This window comes from Salmo salar, chromosome ssa23, assembly GCF_905237065.1.
Source record: "Salmo salar chromosome ssa23, Ssal_v3.1, whole genome shotgun sequence".
Lineage (NCBI taxonomy): Eukaryota > Metazoa > Chordata > Actinopteri > Salmoniformes > Salmonidae > Salmo > Salmo salar.
This window is the reverse complement of record NC_059464.1, coordinates 32,027,043-32,043,421: the sequence shown is the minus strand read 5'-3', so window position 1 is coordinate 32,043,421 and position 16,379 is coordinate 32,027,043. Positions and strand designations below refer to the sequence as shown.

The window sequence follows — 16,379 nt, the reverse complement described above, 5'->3', positions numbered from 1 at the left end:
CCGTGCACAAAGCGAGGACATTACATAAATGGTTTGTCGAGATCGGTGTGGAGGAACTTGACTGGCCTGCGCAGAGCCCTGACCTCAACCCCATTGAACACCTTTGGGATGAATTGGAATGCGGACTGCGAGCCAGGCCTAAACGCCCAACATCAGTGTCTGACCTCACTAATGCTCAGATGGCTGAATGGAAGCAAGTCCCTGCAGCAATGTTCCAACATTTAGTGGAAAGCCTTCCCAGAAGAGTGGAGACTGTTATAGCAGCAAAGGGGGGACCAACTCCATATTAATGCCCATGATTTTAGAATGAGATGTTCGACGAGCAGGTGTCCACATACTTTTGGTCATGTAGTGTACTACCTTACCCCGTTCAAAGGCACTTCAATATTTTGTCTTGCCCATTCACTCTCTGAATTGCACACATACACAATCCATGAGAGGAACCTAGAGATGAACCAGGCTCTGAGGAGTGGCCAGTCCTCTTCTGGCTGTGCCGGTGGAGATTAAACAAGTACATGGCCATTAAGGCTAGATCGTTCTTCAAATGTTCATAGATGACCAGCAGGGTCAAATAATAATCACAGTGGTGATAGAGGGTGCAACAGGGCAGCACCTCAGGAGTAAATGTCAGTTGGCTTTTTTATAGCCGAACATTGAGGTCGAGACAGCAGGTGAAAGAGAGAGAGCGTCGAAACAGCAGGTCTGGGATAAGGTAGCAGGTCCGGTGAACAGGTCAGGGTTCCATAGCCGCAGGCAGAACAGCAGAAAGTGGATCAGCAGCACGACCAGGTGGACTGGGGACAGCGACAGCTAGAAGTCGTCAGGCCAGGTAGTCCTAATGCATGGTCCTAGGGCTCAGGTTCTCTGGGAGGGGAGAGAGGGAGAAATGGGAGAATTAGAGGGAGCAGCCTATCTCTGTCCCCCTTCTCACTCCACACATTCCTGCAAACCTTCCTCCCTCTACACATACACCACTTTTCCAGCTTTCACACCTCTATCCCTCCACCCACACCTCTCCCTCCCTCAGCACATCTCTCTCTCCCTCTCTTCGGTCGGCCAGTGCCTGAGGCCTGGAGCACCTGGGCTGTAATGAGATGACAAGTTAGGCATGATTAAAGAGAGCGTGTGTGTGTGTGTGTACATGCGTACGTATGTGCAAGAGCGCGTGCTTGCGTGTGTGTGTACTTGCTTCCACACTCAATGGGTTTGCTCTGCAACATAGGTTCTCTGCAATTTCTATTACCTCCGGAATCGGGAATAAATTCTGTCTCTCCAAGCTCTGCTTGTGTTCTCGCCTCAGATTGATGTATCCTACAACGTGCCTGACCCCGTGGCCAAGCCAGCCTTCCAGCTTAAGGTGGACCTGAAGGAGCCCAGGCAGAAGCGCCACCCGTCAGCCCCGCCCTCCCCCCGCCACGCCAGCCTTCGCTGGCGATCCCGTTCCGACAACCGCTCGGAGCTGAGCCGCAAACGCCGGGCTGCCACAGACGATGAAGATCCCGCAGCCCACCAAGACGACCTAGACTACCGTATCACCCTGGAAGCCTGCGCCAGGTACTGCAGAGACTGCAGCAGCCTTTTAGCCTAACTAGCATCTAGCCTGGTAGTTGGCCTAGATCTGCTAGCAGTTGGCCTAGTTCTGCTAGCGTTTAGCCTGGTGGTTGGCCTAGTTCTACTAGCATTTAGCTTAGCATCTAACTCGCTTAGCATTTTTCTCTCTTCAGGTGGCTCCACACAGGTTCTTCCAACATGGCTGTCTTGGAGGTCCCTCTGCTGTCAGGTTTCCGTGCCGATGTGGAAAGTTTGGAGAGGGTAGGACATAAACATACACTCACATTACAATGTCATACAGACAGACGGCATGTAGTCTAGCGGTTAGAGCGTTGGGCCAGTAACCGAAAGGTCACTGGTGCGAATTCCGACTGTCTGAAGATGTGCCCTTGGGCAAGGTATGGCTGACCCTGTAAAACAACACATTTCACTGTGTATGTGACAATAAAACACAACACCCCCCCCAAAAAGACAAAGACAGACACGGCTCACATCTGATGGCCATTTCAGAGGTGTGGTGTGGAATTGATCAGTCCCCTTCTGCTTTGCTCAGTCCCCTATGCTGCTCATGCTTCTTCCCCTGTCTCAGAGAGGTGTTTGTGGACGTGTGTTTAACGGAGGAAGACATTGAGTGGCTCTGCCATTGTGCTGCTACTCTTGGCAGATATAGACAAAACATTTGCGCCACTGTACTGAGTACTCTGCTCTGCTTCTCTTGTAAACACAGGGGTCATGCTGAATGTTACTGGGAATACGTGTGTGTGTGTGTGTGTGTGTGTGTGTGTGTGTGTGTGTGTGTGTGTGTGTGTGTGTGTGTGTGTGTGTGTGTGTGTTTATACAGCAGTGGGGTAATCACTATTGAGAGGGTATTTTTACTGCAGTGTCTGGATGAGGGCCAGCTCTGGCCCAGTGATGTTACTGTTGCTATGGGGCTCCACAAGGAGCCAGCACAAACCCTCACAGACCCTCTCTGGGGTTATAACCCAGCCACCAGGGAAGGGCTGGGCCACTGGGGGTTGCCATTGTTTATTCCAACTACCCCACTCTGAGAGCCAGGGGAGAGGGACGCATGGCAGACATCTTAGAGAGGGGGGTGAGAGGTTAGTTGAAGTCACCTCCCCAGGCCCTCTTCAAAACACTTGTCTCCCTCATTACTGCAGAGTTATGGGCCCCAAAATCAAACTATCCACCTTCGTAAAGACCTACCTACCTGGGGGGACAGATTTACACCCACTCACACACACACACACACACACACACACACACACACACACACACACACACACACACACACACACACACACACACACACACACACACACACACACACACACACACACACACACACACACTCTCTCCCTGAGACTTGAGGGAGTCGGTGCTGACCTGTATATTGAAGTGGCTTACAAGCTCCGTTTACAGAGCCAGCCCTGCTCGCCTCCCTGCTGTACGACTGCCTGGCTGCCCTGACCAGCAGCATTCCTCACATCACGAGACGGAGCCTCGCTTATGCAGTCATGTCTTGTTGTTTTCATAGATATTACTTGGAATCCTTACACCACATACTTTGGCCTCTATTGCCCTTTTTATCCATAAAATGAGCTGAGCTGAATGGAGCAAAATGCCTTTCACACTATGCTACCTACTTTATGTTACTTTAAGTGCTCAGAGAAAGTGAATGGAATACATTTCAAGTTGTTACTATAATTATAGTTATTGTCAAGGGAGAAAACAACACAGCCAACACACTTATACACACACAGTGTGTGTGTGTGTGTGTGTGTGTGTGTGTGTGTGTGTGTGTGTGTGTGTGTGTGTGTGTGTGTGTGTGTGTGTGTCCCAGTGGCGCCAGCTCAGGCTGAGCACCTCATAAACTTAATCTGTCCGTAGGACTGCCACCTTTTAGAGAGCCCTGTGGGAGGAATTACCCCCACCACCATACTTCCCACAACACCTATCCCCTTAGGCAGTAAACAGCAACTCCCTCGTAGACAGTCGACACTGGTACTGTTATTGGAAGCTGGCTCCCTCCCCTTGGCTTGTAAACAGACTTGGCTTGACCTACCTACAACTGGACTGAAAGGTCACCAGAATTCTCACTGGTCATCAGTGAGACAACAGAAAAGTTTAGCATTGAGTCGGACTCTGGGTCCTGTCCCTGGTTCTGTACTATAAGTATATACTAATATAAGGGTGTTTGTTGAAAGCGGTATTTGACCTTATGACCTAATGTTTGATTGAGTAGTTCATCCCCCTTTTCCTATCATAAAGCTGCTGCTGGACAAGAGGGTTGGTCTGAAGAGGTACGAAGTGGATGGAAGGAAGGTCCTCTTCTACTTTGATGAGGTGAGTTAGCCATACCGGTATATCACCTTTGTAATCTGTGGTGTACTGTACTGTGATCAGTTCTAACTGTTTGACATGCTTGCCCTGTCTCTGTACTTGTCCCACAACGCAGATATCCAGTCAGTGTATGACATGTGTGGCCTTCCAGGCTGTCAGGGAGTACATAATGGGCAAGACAGCGCCTGTTCCGGTCAAGGTGTACGACTACTACGAACCAGGTATGCCTCTGACGTGATGAATATTTTTAACAGCACCTCACTTTGCGAGCAGGAAAACCCTCCTCCGTCTTCACGATGATTAACTGACAGCCTTCTCTCAGAGGAAATTGGAATTCTCTGGTCTGTGGTTTAAAATGCAAGTACAGAGTTGTCCACTACTCCTACAAAGCTGTGTGTTTCTGTCTCTCTCTCGCTATACAGCATTTGAGGCCACCCGCTTTTACAATGTGAGCGAGAGCAGTCCCCTGGCCCGCAAGCTGTGTGACGGCACCACGTGCAACGAGGTGGAGAGCTCAACCAATCAGTGGATAGGTAAGAGTTACAACACTCTACTGTATGTCCATTAACGGAACTACAACATTCTATTTGTGTTAGTCCCCATTAAGCCCAGCTAATGAAACAGTGAGAGAGAGAGCGAGTGTGACTTGTGTCTGACGGGGCTCCTCTGTAAACCTCCATTTCCTGTCCTTTGACTTTCTAAGAGCGTGTGTGTCGTGCCTAAACTGTTATTGGCACGGGCAGATGTTGGGAAGAGAAGAAACAGAAAAGCAGGCCAACACAGGAATGCCCACTGGCCCTGGTTGTCATCGTGCCGAGCTGAGTGTTTCCGTTTCAGCGACACATGCACATACACACACTCTCATTAGCGGGGACCGATGTTGCTACAACAAATGGCAAAGTTTGCCCCTGTCACCGTGGTGATGGGTGGATGACCCTGTTTGTGTTGATGCTGTGTTTTGCCGGCTTGGCTGAGAGAGAGAGAAGCTGAGGGGCTGGAACCAAGGCTGTGCCCAGACCCTGGGGAACAGCGCTCATCAACACACACACATCCTCTCACACACTCATTTTTTTCTCTCTCTCGCCTAACACTTTCCCTCCTATGAAAGATGTCATCTCTTTATTTGCCTGACCCATGTTTGGAAAATATTTTTTTGTCCTGTGTATTTTACTATGAAGTAATATTATAATGGTTGAATTCCACTACTTAAGTCACACAATGTTGATACATATTGTTAGAAAAAAGCAAAAGTTCAAGATCCCCAAAGTTGAAAAATATATAATTTCTCCTGTCTGGTGTTTTTCCTTTGACCCAGGCTTTGTCCAGGGGAACCAATGTAACAAGGTGTTTGGCTGTCTGGAGGAGGAGCAGTTTGAGCGTTGCACCTGCTACAGGGACTGTGGCTACGACGGAGAGCTGGTGTGTGGCTCAGACGGACATCTCTACCAGAACCAGTGTCAGATGGAGGTCTTTGCCTGCCGCAATGGGACCCGCATAGAACAAGTGCCCATGTCCCATTGTCCTCAGAGTAAGACTACTCTACCAGGGATGGGCTCCATTCCATTTGAAATTCAGTTAATGAGTTGAAAAATCCTCAATGACAGTAATGGCCATTTAATCAATTCATGAGTTTGATGTCAATTCATCCTCTGAATGATTGAAATGAAAGCTGCTACAGCTGTGTCATCAAACCCACTGGCTGCTCCTAACACTAGCATGCCAGGCTCTGAACCCCTCCCAGTGTCTCTGCCAGCCAGGCTCTGAACCCCTCCCACTGTCTCTGCCAGCCAGGATCTGAACCCCTCCCAATGTCTCTGCCAGCCAGGCTCAGAACCCCTCCCAGTGTCTCTGCCAGCCAGGCTCTGAACCCCTCCCAGTGTCTCTGCCAGCCAGGCTCTGAACCCCTCCCAGTGTCTCTGCCAGCCAGACTCAGAACCCCTCCCAGTGTCTCTGCCAGCCAGGCTCACATGTGGCTCTGATTTATCGGTCATTGAAGAACTAAAAACACGATATAGTTCATAGTCAAACATTACATCCACCGAAAATATGTCTCCAAAATGTTTTGATTATGAGAAACACCCTTTGAGGAATTGAAGAGAGGATGTGCTGTGAAGAGGGTGCAGGGTAGCCCAACATGCACGTGCACATACTCTCTCACACACGCACACACATGCACACGCACACAAACAAGTAGGAGAAGAAAGAGTGAGGTGTGTGTGTGGCTGTGGTAACAGCTGTTCCGGTGCAGGCTGATTGCTGGATAAAATTTGTGAGGAGAACTTCTCTCCCCTCTCTGCCCAGCGCTACTATATTACAAGGAACCCCAAATGACAGAGTGCTTTTGTCCAGGCCTTTGAAAACCCTGTCACATTCCTTTCTGACGACCAACCAACAACAAAGAAGCCTTCTTGTTGTGGAGTGGATTTGGAAAAAGCACATACCAAAACCTGTGTGGGAAAACTAGGCTGCCTCTGCCAGGTTTACAGTAGATTATCAAAGGACCGGATCCTTATTTAGACCTGCCTCTCATTGTTTGTGTATGGCTGGTTAGGAAATAAGCACCCACATTGGAAATACGGGAAAAGATATCATGCTTTTACCATAACCGTACAGTACGTGTTCTGTGTAACATTGGCTTGTTGTGATTCTGTTGTGTCTGTTCACACAGTGGAATCCACCACGGAGGACAGAGAGAACGCAACAGGCGAGGAACCTGAGCAAACTCCTGTGCCTATACACACAGGTAAATACAGTGCATTGTAAAACATACACCTCTCTTTTCCCCTCTATACCCCCGCTCTAACCCCTATCTTCCCATCTCTCATTGGACGCCAGCTGTTCCCGGCTGCAGGAGTGTGTGTGTGAGGAGTGTGAAGTCTGTGTGTGTGTGTGTGTGTGTGTGTGTGTGTGTGTGTGTGTGTGTGTGTGTGTGTGTGTGTGTGTGTGTGTGTGTGTGTGTGTGTGTGTGAGTGCCAGTCAAAGGCAAGGGCTGGAGAGTTCACCTCTGAGTGAAGCTGGCGTTGACGTGCAGGCATGTGAGGAGGTTCATGCACTGCTCTGCTCCGTTCCCACTCTGAGACACTGTATACAAGTCTGACAGATGAAGACCAGACCTCTAGTGCCCACTGTAAATATGTCTATCTGCATACATCCATGGATCTGTATTGTATGAGGGATTGGAGTTTACTCCAGCTCAGACTACACACATGCAACGCTCTGAGAACATCCACATACAGACTGCCTCCAATAGTTTGCTATAACCTATACCCACTGTAAGGTCCATCACCATGCATCGGCTTCTTCTTGCTTGTCTGGATATATACAAATAAGTATAAAGAGTTTGATCGCAGTTGTAAATGAGAACTAGTTCTCAACTGGCCTACCTGGTTAAATAAAGGTGAAATAAAAAATTAGTGTTGTAGAAGAGTTGGAGGTGTAGATGAAAGAGTCACTGCCCTCCCTTCCCTCCTGTCCTCCATGTCTGATCAGTCTGTCTGCCTGCAGTGTGCTGGGGGCTGTTTGGACTTGCCCCAGCCATCTGCGGTAGCGTAGAGGAGAGGAGGAAGTAGAGCACTGACGCCTCAGTGGATCACGTCGACAGGCTTCTGTCACATTCTGATAAACAGGAGGATAGGCTTTCCTTAGGGGGGATAGTTTTGCTTGAAGAAGATATTTGTTGCTCCACCACAGGGTTCACTTAGATGTCATGCTTAAATAACTTGTTGTTACACAAATCCCGGTAAGATGTATCACTCTTTATGTTGGTTTGTAGCTGGAGTCGTGGCTGTGGTAGGGTAGGCTCACGTCGATGCGTGTGTACTTCCGTGCGTGTGTGTATTTGATGTGGCCTATACCTGCGCTGACTTGTTCCCTGCCTGCAGCTCACAGTAGCTGTAATGGAGTTCCACAAAGGTCAAAGGTCTCCTCAGTACAAGACTGATGCTTCACAGTGGAAAAGACCTCACCACAGGAATGCCATTAAAACTGGACTGCGGTACACACATACAGAAAACATGTATCATACCAGATTATTACACTCAATGAACAGCTGTGTAATTCTGAGCTAATAAATGTTGTTGAGCTGAGCTCCACTGAGCATTAGGTTAGGTAGATTGTGATGGATGTGATTTTGTGTGCCAAGAATCTGACAGCATTCTCAATAGCTTTAGTAAAAACATTGAGGCTTTGGAATCAGTTTCTCTGTGGACATGTCCCTTAGTGGTGAAATGGCATCAGAGCTGAGGGCATGATTAATTCTACAAAACACACTTGTTTTGATGAAAACAAATGGAGTGTATTGTGTGTATTCATCTGCAATGTATGATTGCCAAAAGGAGCAGTGTGCATGCAGTGCTTTACATGAGGCTGGACATCAGAAGGACATAGTGACCCCTACTGGTCACCTTGTACAATTAACTATTTTGGTAGATACTCTCAGTGGAAACATATTGTTATGCCCCTTGACTTTTCAGCCAATGTTAAGAGTTCTCATAAAAATAATTGTTGTGAACAATTGTCTCATCTTATTTCTAAGGATATTTCTCACCATCCCACCTGCCCTTTTCCTCTCTCGAGTGTCTCTCTGTCCCTCTCACTCACTCTCCATCTCTCTCTGTCTCTCTCTCTCTCCATCTCTCTTTCTTGTGCTGTAGGTGAGGAAGAGCAGGGTTCCATGGCTGAGGTGTCCTACTACTCCTATGAGTATGACCCAGAACCCTTCCCTGCAGAGGGAGAGGACCATTTGGAGCTGGAGGCAGGGGAGCAGGGGGGAGAGCAGGAGAGTCCATCAGATATCCAGTTACCCACACTGGACACAAAGGACCCCCCTGAGCGATGGTACAGCCCTCTGACCTCTCTGTCTCTATGCACAACAACACTGAGTTTGAACCACAGGAGGCTGCTGAGGGAAGAATGGCTAATAATAATGTTCAGAACGGTGCTAATGGAATGGCATCAATCACTTGTTTGTTGTATTTGATACTATTCCATTGATTCCGCCCCAATCATTACCACGAGCCCATTCTCCCCAATTAAGTTTCCACCAACCTCCTGTGGTTTGAACCATTAACACTGTGGTAATGTGGATAGGGCTTGAAATGAACTCAACTGTGACTTTGTAACCTCAAACCTGTGTCAGTTTATATCCACTCTAATAACAAAGTGTATTCAGATACCTCTACATCAAAGATAGCATATCTGTACCTATCTATCCGATTGCAATGAAGAACCTCATCAGAGATCTTATTCAGTGTCCTGTTCTCCTCTCCTCCACAGAAACTGCCCCTGACGGCATCACCAGCCAGATCTCCAAATTGTACATTGTTTGTGAATATGTTAGTGAGTGGAGAGAGAAGGAAGAGTGGGGACTGCAGCCTGAAAGGAAGCAAAGTGTGTGTGTGTGTGTGTGTGTGTGTGTGTGTGTGTGTGTGTGTGTGTGTGTGTGTGTGTGTGTGTGCGTTACTAAGCTACTCCCCCTCTAGCCCTCTTTGTTTTTCTCTCTTGTATAACTCCTATTCACCAGTAGACACCATAGCGTCTTTGATATTTACTGTAGTGCCTTATTGTTTTTCTGTAATCTCTAGATTGAATAATCAAGTATTTATGTTTGTAATTACACCTGAGTTAAAACAAATGTTTTGTTGTTTTTTCTATCTGTGGTATTTATTTGTAGCTAGTGCTTTTGTTTTATTTGTTCCAATGCCGCCCCCTATTGCCTTCTTGTCCTGTCACCTACACCAATGTCTTCATTTAATTCATCAAAAATAACAAGATGATGCACCTATTATTCTTATTCGGAGGAAGCCTTAGCTCAAACACTGAGGTGTACAGTTGATATCTTTATATACTTATTTGGTGTTTAACCTGCTAAAGATCGAGACTGCATTTCTGCAGCCTTAAACTGGAGGATAATATAAGCTCAATTCTTCTAGATATTTTACCAAGCTAGCAATATCTCCACATAATAAGTCATATTTGGGTATAGCTGTCACCTTACTGTTGAACACACAGGGATATGATTGTACAGTGCATAAGCTATTTTGTTTTGTTAAATTTTGACTCTTGATAGCCTAAAACAAGAATAAAAGTTTGGAACTACGGTACATTTACCACATTTAAACCAGTGTAACCCCACATCCATTTCCAATACAGCTGCTTTTGAAAAAGAATAAACTTTGTATACAATCCATGTCTCTGTTTGCAGTTAACTTTTCATGCTACTGTCTCTCCCCGGGTAGCAGTAACTCTATTCCCTATATGTATAGCCTATATGTTACATAGGAAACGAGGAGCAGACCTGGTGGTTAAGGAGTTGTGTCGGTCCATTTCCTTTGCAACTGTAGTTTAGCCTGAGGAGAATTTCCTGTCATCCTGTAAGCAATGAGCTGTGTTATTGTCAAACACTGTAGCCCTTCAGAATGCCCTCTGTGACTGTGACCCCTGGCATGGCTGTGTGCAGTGGGGTTAACATGTATGTTTGTCCCTGTTAACAACTCACTCAGGTTACCTAAACAGCAGCCAGGAGAGAGTTAGAGCCTGTAAATGTTTAATGTTTGTTTTCGGGCAGACCATGGTTAAGGCACTTGTCAACCTTGTCAGTTACCGTATAGCTTCTGGCAACTTTCAGTGTGTTGTTTTAAAATGACTACGTTCCAAACGGCCCATGGATATGTCGTTTCAATGTAGAGGTTATTGAGAGGGCAATGAGTCCTATGATCAAACTACAGGAGTGGTGGTGGACAAATGTCAGATAACGTGTCTTATGATATGCATAGTCTTTCTCGCTTTCAGTGTATTATCATATACTGCACTATGTCAAGAAGGAGAATATTTGTCCACTCCATGGCTTTGCTGGTCTCTGTAAGGGACACTGTTAGTTCTGATATACAGTGTGAATGGGATCTGTACAGTATGAGTGGAAGATCTGTTGTATGAATGGGGAAGGTACTGTAGGGACAGAGAGAGCGCTCGCTTCGCTGACCGAGCGATGCGGGAGACCTGGTTGCTGAGACTGAATATCCTGGAACGTCTCCCTGGCAACTGCATGCATGGTTGAAGTGTGATATTCTGCCTCCACGCTGCAATGAACAGAGAGTGAAAAGAGAAAGGAGGGAGAGGGGATCTTGGTTTCATGGATTGCTCTGTGGAGATATTGTTACATTAGAGTGAATCCAAGTAATGACATGGTTTCTAAGCACCAGCAGAGTGAGCTCCTCTGGCTGAGCTGCTATTTAACTGGCTGAGATGATGGACTAGTTGGACACAGTTGGCGTGAGATCAAACATTTGGTCCTTTAAAGGGCCCTTCTAACCAAGAGGCTGAATGTTTATGGTATTTATGGGTCATTGATGGTAGTGGTTCTTATTTTGGAGGGTGTAACTGCGCAGGCTGTTAAGGTATGCATGACTGAATAGGCGAACTCCAAACTGAATTTCACTCAGGATTTGGGAGATGATGGATGGATAAAGGAGGGCCATGCTGCTGAGTAGAGAGCTTGCATCCATCTGACACAGAAGATCACCTCTACCACACGGAGGAGAGAGGAACCTGCTGGCTATGATGCATTGCTGGAGCCTGTTTGTGTCCACATTTACAGTAGTATGCTTCCTACCTGTGTTTTTGTACATACTGTATTGTCTAATTCCCTCTTATTATTGATTGAATTGAGCAGTTTGTGTAATGATTTGGAGGATGTTTTTGTAGGACGACTTGTAGGACCATACATTTATTTGACCATGGGGGAGGAGGTGAAAAAGCGCCCCATCATTGCTGGCAGAGAGAAAGGTGAGCTTCCTGAATGGAACAACCCTTGCGGTACTTATTCAATACAGATAGATCACTCATCTATTCTGAATTGAGTAAATGTAACATGTCTAGCTAGTAATTGAATGCATTATCCTGTCAGAGAGGGAACACTGACTGGAGGAGTTGATTATTTCTCAGAGTTTGGACTTGCCAGAACTCGCAGTAGTAACTTTGCTTGTGCAGTGTGCACAGGCATCTGAAAATGTGAATGCTGACGTAATGTCAAATCAAATCAAAATGAAAAACGACATGCGCCGAATACATCTGGTGTAGACTTTACCATGAAATGCTTACTAACGAGCCATTTCCCAACAATGCAGTTAAAAAGTAAAAAAAAGGCTAAATAAGGCAATAGTACTACAATAAAATAATGTGAAAGTGTGTGTTTTGTGTGAGTGTATGTTGTGTGTGTGTTGGAGTGTCAGTGCAATGTGTTGGTAGAGTGTGCATAGAGCTAGTGCAAGAGAGTTGGTGAAAAAATAAAAATAAACACTTTCCAAAAAAGTCATTTCCCAGGTTGTATCTTAGTGTACTCTCTGTCGCACTTTCTCTGGCTGTGAAAGTCAGCTGTTTGGATTTCCTAGCATGTCTAATTTTCACCAGCCAGATGTAAATATGTTGTTTATATCCTCAGGCACGTCTTTATGAACCTTTACAGCTTATTCATCACTACACCATAATGTATATAATGTAATATGTGTGAAGTAGACCAAATCCTTTCATGCGCACACACAGGTCCTCAACCTATTGTGTAAAATATCTACCCCACAGGGCCAGGACCTGGGCGTTACGCTCTGCCACCAACTATTGGTTTCATCGGCCATGACTTCACCAAGCCAACCAGCCCTGCTTACTCCTTCCACGGCAGAATGAGCAACAACTGTGAGTGCTACAGCAGCCACTGAAGAGCCCCCCAAGATGAACATGACACACTACTCTAATGGTCAAGGGAAACTACCTCAACTAGTATTAGTTGATCATGAAAGGGAATATTGAATGTTGTAATGTAACTGTAAAGCCACTGGGGGGAAACAACACCACAAATACCTGTCACAAGAACCCTGTTACTACAGTACAGTATACAACTTATCAGCCAAATGTGACACTGTCCTTAGGATACTGGCAAACTTACTACAGTAGGGAAAGGGGGATGCCTAGTTAGTTGTACAAATGAATGCATTCAGCTGAAATGTGTCTTCCGTATTTAACCCAACCGATCTGAATCAGAGTGGTGCGGGGGGGCTGCCATAATCAACATCCACGTCTTCAGGGCCCGGGGAACAGTGGGTTAACTGCCTTGCTCAGGGGCAGAACGACAGATTTTGACCTTGTCAGCTCGGGAATTCGATCCAGCAACCTTTCAGTTACTGGCCCAAAGATCTAACCAGTATTGTATGTCAGTTATTTGATAAGTTTCTCTTGTTTGGTTGTGTAGTGTACGGTGTTGACTCCAGTCCTGGGCCTCAGTATTACATTGATGCAAAAATCACCCGTTTCGGTAGGGATGGCAACCCCGCATACTCCATGTTGGGCAGAGTGAGAGGATCATCAAGTAAGTTCCCACCTTCAGGTAAATACACCTTCAATTCAGAGCTGATGTTTTAATGTGCCTATAAAGTTGTATTAAAATATAACCGTTTTTGTCAAATACCAAAAGCTCATTACTAGATGTGAAAATGTTGATTTTCTTAAGAGATGTTAATTACATAAGGACCTTGTTGCATGTGGCAGTTTGTAAGCCACTTACAGCAGTATGGCAACAAGATACAGCTGGATGTGACAGCTCAAGCCTTGCCTTCTGCTGTCAGCTGTTGCAACTGAATTTCATGAACACTCCACAAATATGCATACACTTTAAATTGACAATGAATCTACTGCATTCCACTTATGAATCTTGCTAGTTCACATAAAGCCAAAGCTAAATACAGCTTTCCCACCAGCAGGGCTTTTCCAGACTCCTGGACCTGGGGCATACAGCCCTGAGAATGCTCCTCCATGCAACACCCAGCGCAGACCCCCATCCTACACCATGGGCTCCCGCACTCGCTACCGTACCATCGACTCAGTACCTGCCCCCAACAAGTACTGTCTCCCTGCTCTCATGGGCCCCCAAGTTCCCACCAAGCCAGCCAGTGCGAGCTATACCATGTCAGGGCACTGCAAATTAGGGGGTCCCTCAGAGGACCTGTCCAAGACCCCAGGCCCAGGTAGATACAACAGTACAGATCCAAGTGTCTACCTGCCCAGGCAACCAGCTTTCTCCATGCTAGGTCGCCATGGCTTTCCCAACGATGCCACTCTGAAGCCTGGCCCTGGAACTCATAATCCTGAGAAGGTGACTGTCCACAAGCCCCGGGCCCCTGCCTTCTCTCTGGGCATCAGACACTCAGAGTTTGTCACCCCACTGGTGGTCAATGTAGCTGACTGAAAAGCACTTCTCACAACTATGTTCCTCTGTCATATGGGACTAGGTTAGATTAATCTGCAAAACAAAGAACTTGAGATGACAATAGAGAAACATTTCTACTGCTGTGCTGGCTTAATATTAAATATGAAGTGAAAGACATTTAGATACAGAACATATACAAACTTCCACACAAAAAGTAAAGAAATATATTTTAATTTACGTTCTGTCCAGCAACAGCAGTGTTGTTTAGAGTTAACAGAAATGTGACTATTCAGTCCAAATGTATACTGTCTGATACAAATATATATACACATAGAGGAAAGCAGACAAAATAAAAACATTTTCAGAACATGCAAAATTATTTCTTTTGAATACAATATTCCACGTTCAAGAAAGAAAACTCAATTTGACCATTGTTCATTAATACAACATATTGACAAGTAAGTAAACATCAATAAAAGTGTAGCAAGTGTTATTCAAGCTCTGTAAAGTCTAATGAATGAGAAATTCCATATCCATATTGTTGCCATGTACCAATAAAAGCAGAACTGCTTATCATCTGGTTGTGGGGGCCGAGCCTTCCAACACTCGGTCTGCCTCTATGATACCTCCAACATTTTGGGGAGGGAGTTAAAAAAAAACCTAAAGGGTCTATTCTATACACCAAAACACATGGCGAGATGTACATCTTGTTTAGTCATAAAAGACCATACAATTCAACTAAGGTGGCTTTCAGGGACATGGAAGATGATTTCCACTCAATCCTTTGGAAGTGGTCTTCGGAAAAGCAATATATGCGGCTCTAGAAGTAAAACAAAAAGTAGCTAATTCAGTACTGACTTCAAGCTAGTAGAGATGGCTATTATTTTCAAACATGCAGATGGCATAACAATGGCTTTACATCTGTAGGGATGTGATCAGGACAACATTGAAGATTGGGGAAAAGAGGTCATTGGTTTGTGGCAAAGTCATGTAATAAGCAATACAATATATGGCCTAGAATAGAAAGCTAGCTAGTACATTTAAATTATGTATGAAAGAGGATGTCAGAAAAGCAGCAATTCCTGATGTATCTTTTCATAACCAGTAATGAGAAGACTTGAGACATAAGTAAATACTTTAGAAAAGATGTTGCTTGTATGACACGTCAGTCCTTGGTAACTATATGTTAAGTGAGACTGGATTGCTAACTTTCGGTCAATAGCTCACCTGGCTTGTGGATCATGTAGTGGATCCAGCCCTGGCTCTGCTGCACCCCCAGACCCCTCCATTCATCTTCTGTCATCAAGTGAGAGGTGGGCACCAGCTTTGATAACTGTTTCGGGAGCATAACATGCCTGTGTAGGAAAGGGACACTGAATTCACCCAATTAACGTAGCTATCTAGTTAACGTCACTAACTAGAAAGTACTTTACTAGTAGATGTAACGTTAGCTAGCTAGCACCAGTAGGCCAAATAACTTTGAACATGTTGTGGCAACACCAGCTGATAGTATTAGCTTACGTTAGCGGTCGTTAACCAAGTCACATGATACAGTTCGCTAGCCCACTAAACAAATGAATCCTGCAGCCTTCAGTTGCCAGCCAACAAATATAATAACAGTATCAATATTATTTTGCCAAGTACAGTATTATGGCTAAAGCTAACGTTGGCTAGTTAACCAACCATGGGAGTTGGTGCACTTGCTTTCCGTAGCAAAGCAAGTTAACTAACGTTAGCTAGTAAGCAAGCATGTTAACAGTATTACAGTACAGTAGTAGCTAACGTTACAACTTCAACCTAATTTACCTGTACTCAAATGCTTCATCTGTGTACTTGTCAGAGTAGTAAATTTGTTTCTTCGACATATTTAATCGAACAGAAGTATATACCACAATCTTCTGGATAAATGGTCGTATTCTCAGATAGCTGTCCGTTTTGATAAGCGAAAGCTGGCTCGATTTTTATAAACACAACTCAAATTGTCATCTGCAGTGTATCGGCAAATTTGAAAGTCAAACCGTCCCTCTTTTAGCCGGGATTGGTGAAGCCGCGCGTGGGCAAAACAAACTGCATGCGTGGCGCCCCGCCCCCGCCTTCTGACTTTGACAGCTGTACACATGGTGAGTTATTTCTACAATTTTAGCCTTTAGATTTTTCCATTGGTTTGCTCGTCGAGTTAATGTCAATGTCCATTTATCTTGCTTCTTTCGTCCTACAATCATGAATATTTGTTGTCTGAATGCAACAAAAAAATAGTATATAGCCCTATTCTAAGTGATTCGTTTTACTGGGG

General features: G+C 45.4%; 3 protein-coding genes across 8 annotated transcripts in view; 2 read left to right on the top strand and 1 right to left on the bottom strand.

Annotated features, from left to right (window-relative positions):
- LOC106584419 (C3 and PZP-like alpha-2-macroglobulin domain-containing protein 8) overlaps positions 1-10,077 on the top strand; it is a 53,495-nt gene extending 43,418 nt beyond the window's left edge. The window contains exons 35-43 of one of the 2 annotated variants that reach the window (XM_014169727.2): positions 1,301-1,554; positions 1,725-1,812; positions 3,823-3,897; positions 4,010-4,115; positions 4,317-4,427; positions 5,210-5,422; positions 6,563-6,637; positions 8,547-8,730; positions 9,169-10,077. In XM_014169727.2, the coding sequence (XP_014025202.1) occupies positions 1,301-1,554; positions 1,725-1,812; positions 3,823-3,897; positions 4,010-4,115; positions 4,317-4,427; positions 5,210-5,422; positions 6,563-6,637; positions 8,547-8,730; position 9,169 (1,107 nt within the window). In that variant the 3' untranslated portion in view covers positions 9,170-10,077. The remainder of the gene's footprint in view (positions 1-1,300; positions 1,555-1,724; positions 1,813-3,822; positions 3,898-4,009; positions 4,116-4,316; positions 4,428-5,209; positions 5,423-6,562; positions 6,638-8,546; positions 8,731-9,168) is intronic. The other variant, XM_045706020.1, reaches the window with a different exon arrangement.
- An 856-nt stretch (positions 10,078-10,933) lies between these two features.
- On the top strand, positions 10,934-14,308 carry cimap1d (CIMAP1 family member D). Of its 5 annotated transcripts, none has more exons than XM_014169721.2 (5): positions 10,934-11,487; positions 11,596-11,676; positions 12,469-12,579; positions 13,133-13,267; positions 13,638-14,308. In XM_014169721.2, the coding sequence occupies exons 2-5, from the start codon at positions 11,628-11,630 to the stop codon at positions 14,123-14,125; spliced, it is 783 nt and encodes a 260-aa protein (XP_014025196.1). In that variant the 5' UTR covers positions 10,934-11,487; positions 11,596-11,627; the 3' UTR covers positions 14,126-14,308. The 5 variants fall into 5 exon arrangements, with proteins under 5 accessions (XP_014025196.1, XP_014025200.1, XP_014025194.1 ...); XM_014169725.2 differs by having other exon boundaries at positions 10,937-11,490; positions 13,133-13,249; positions 13,641-14,308; XM_014169719.2 differs by having other exon boundaries at positions 10,940-11,490.
- Positions 14,302-16,173, bottom strand: cks2 (CDC28 protein kinase regulatory subunit 2). Its single transcript, XM_014169726.2, has 3 exons — positions 15,893-16,173; positions 15,314-15,441; positions 14,302-14,906 (listed from the first exon to the last, which is right to left on the bottom strand). Exons 1-3 carry the CDS (start codon positions 15,949-15,951, stop codon positions 14,863-14,865), a joined length of 231 nt encoding a protein of 76 aa, XP_014025201.1. The 5' UTR covers positions 15,952-16,173; the 3' UTR covers positions 14,302-14,862.
- Positions 16,174-16,379: the final 206 nt, after the last annotated feature.

Coding starts and splice junctions, on each gene's coding strand:
- cks2 (XM_014169726.2), bottom strand. CDS start 15,951: ATGTCGAAGAAACAAATTTACTACTCTGACAAGTACACAGATGAAGCA. Junction 15,442..15,892: donor GATGAAGCATTTGAGTACAG/GTAAATTAGGTT, acceptor TTTCCTACACAG/GCATGTTATGCTCCCGAAAC. Junction 14,907..15,313: donor CTACATGATCCACAAGCCAG/GTGAGCTATTGA, acceptor TTTTACTTCTAG/AGCCGCATATATTGCTTTTC.
- cimap1d (XM_014169721.2), top strand. CDS start 11,628: ATGGGGGAGGAGGTGAAAAAGCGCCCCATCATTGCTGGCAGAGAGAAA. Junction 11,677..12,468: donor CATTGCTGGCAGAGAGAAAG/GTGAGCTTCCTG, acceptor TCTACCCCACAG/GGCCAGGACCTGGGCGTTAC. Junction 12,580..13,132: donor CGGCAGAATGAGCAACAACT/GTGAGTGCTACA, acceptor TTGGTTGTGTAG/TGTACGGTGTTGACTCCAGT.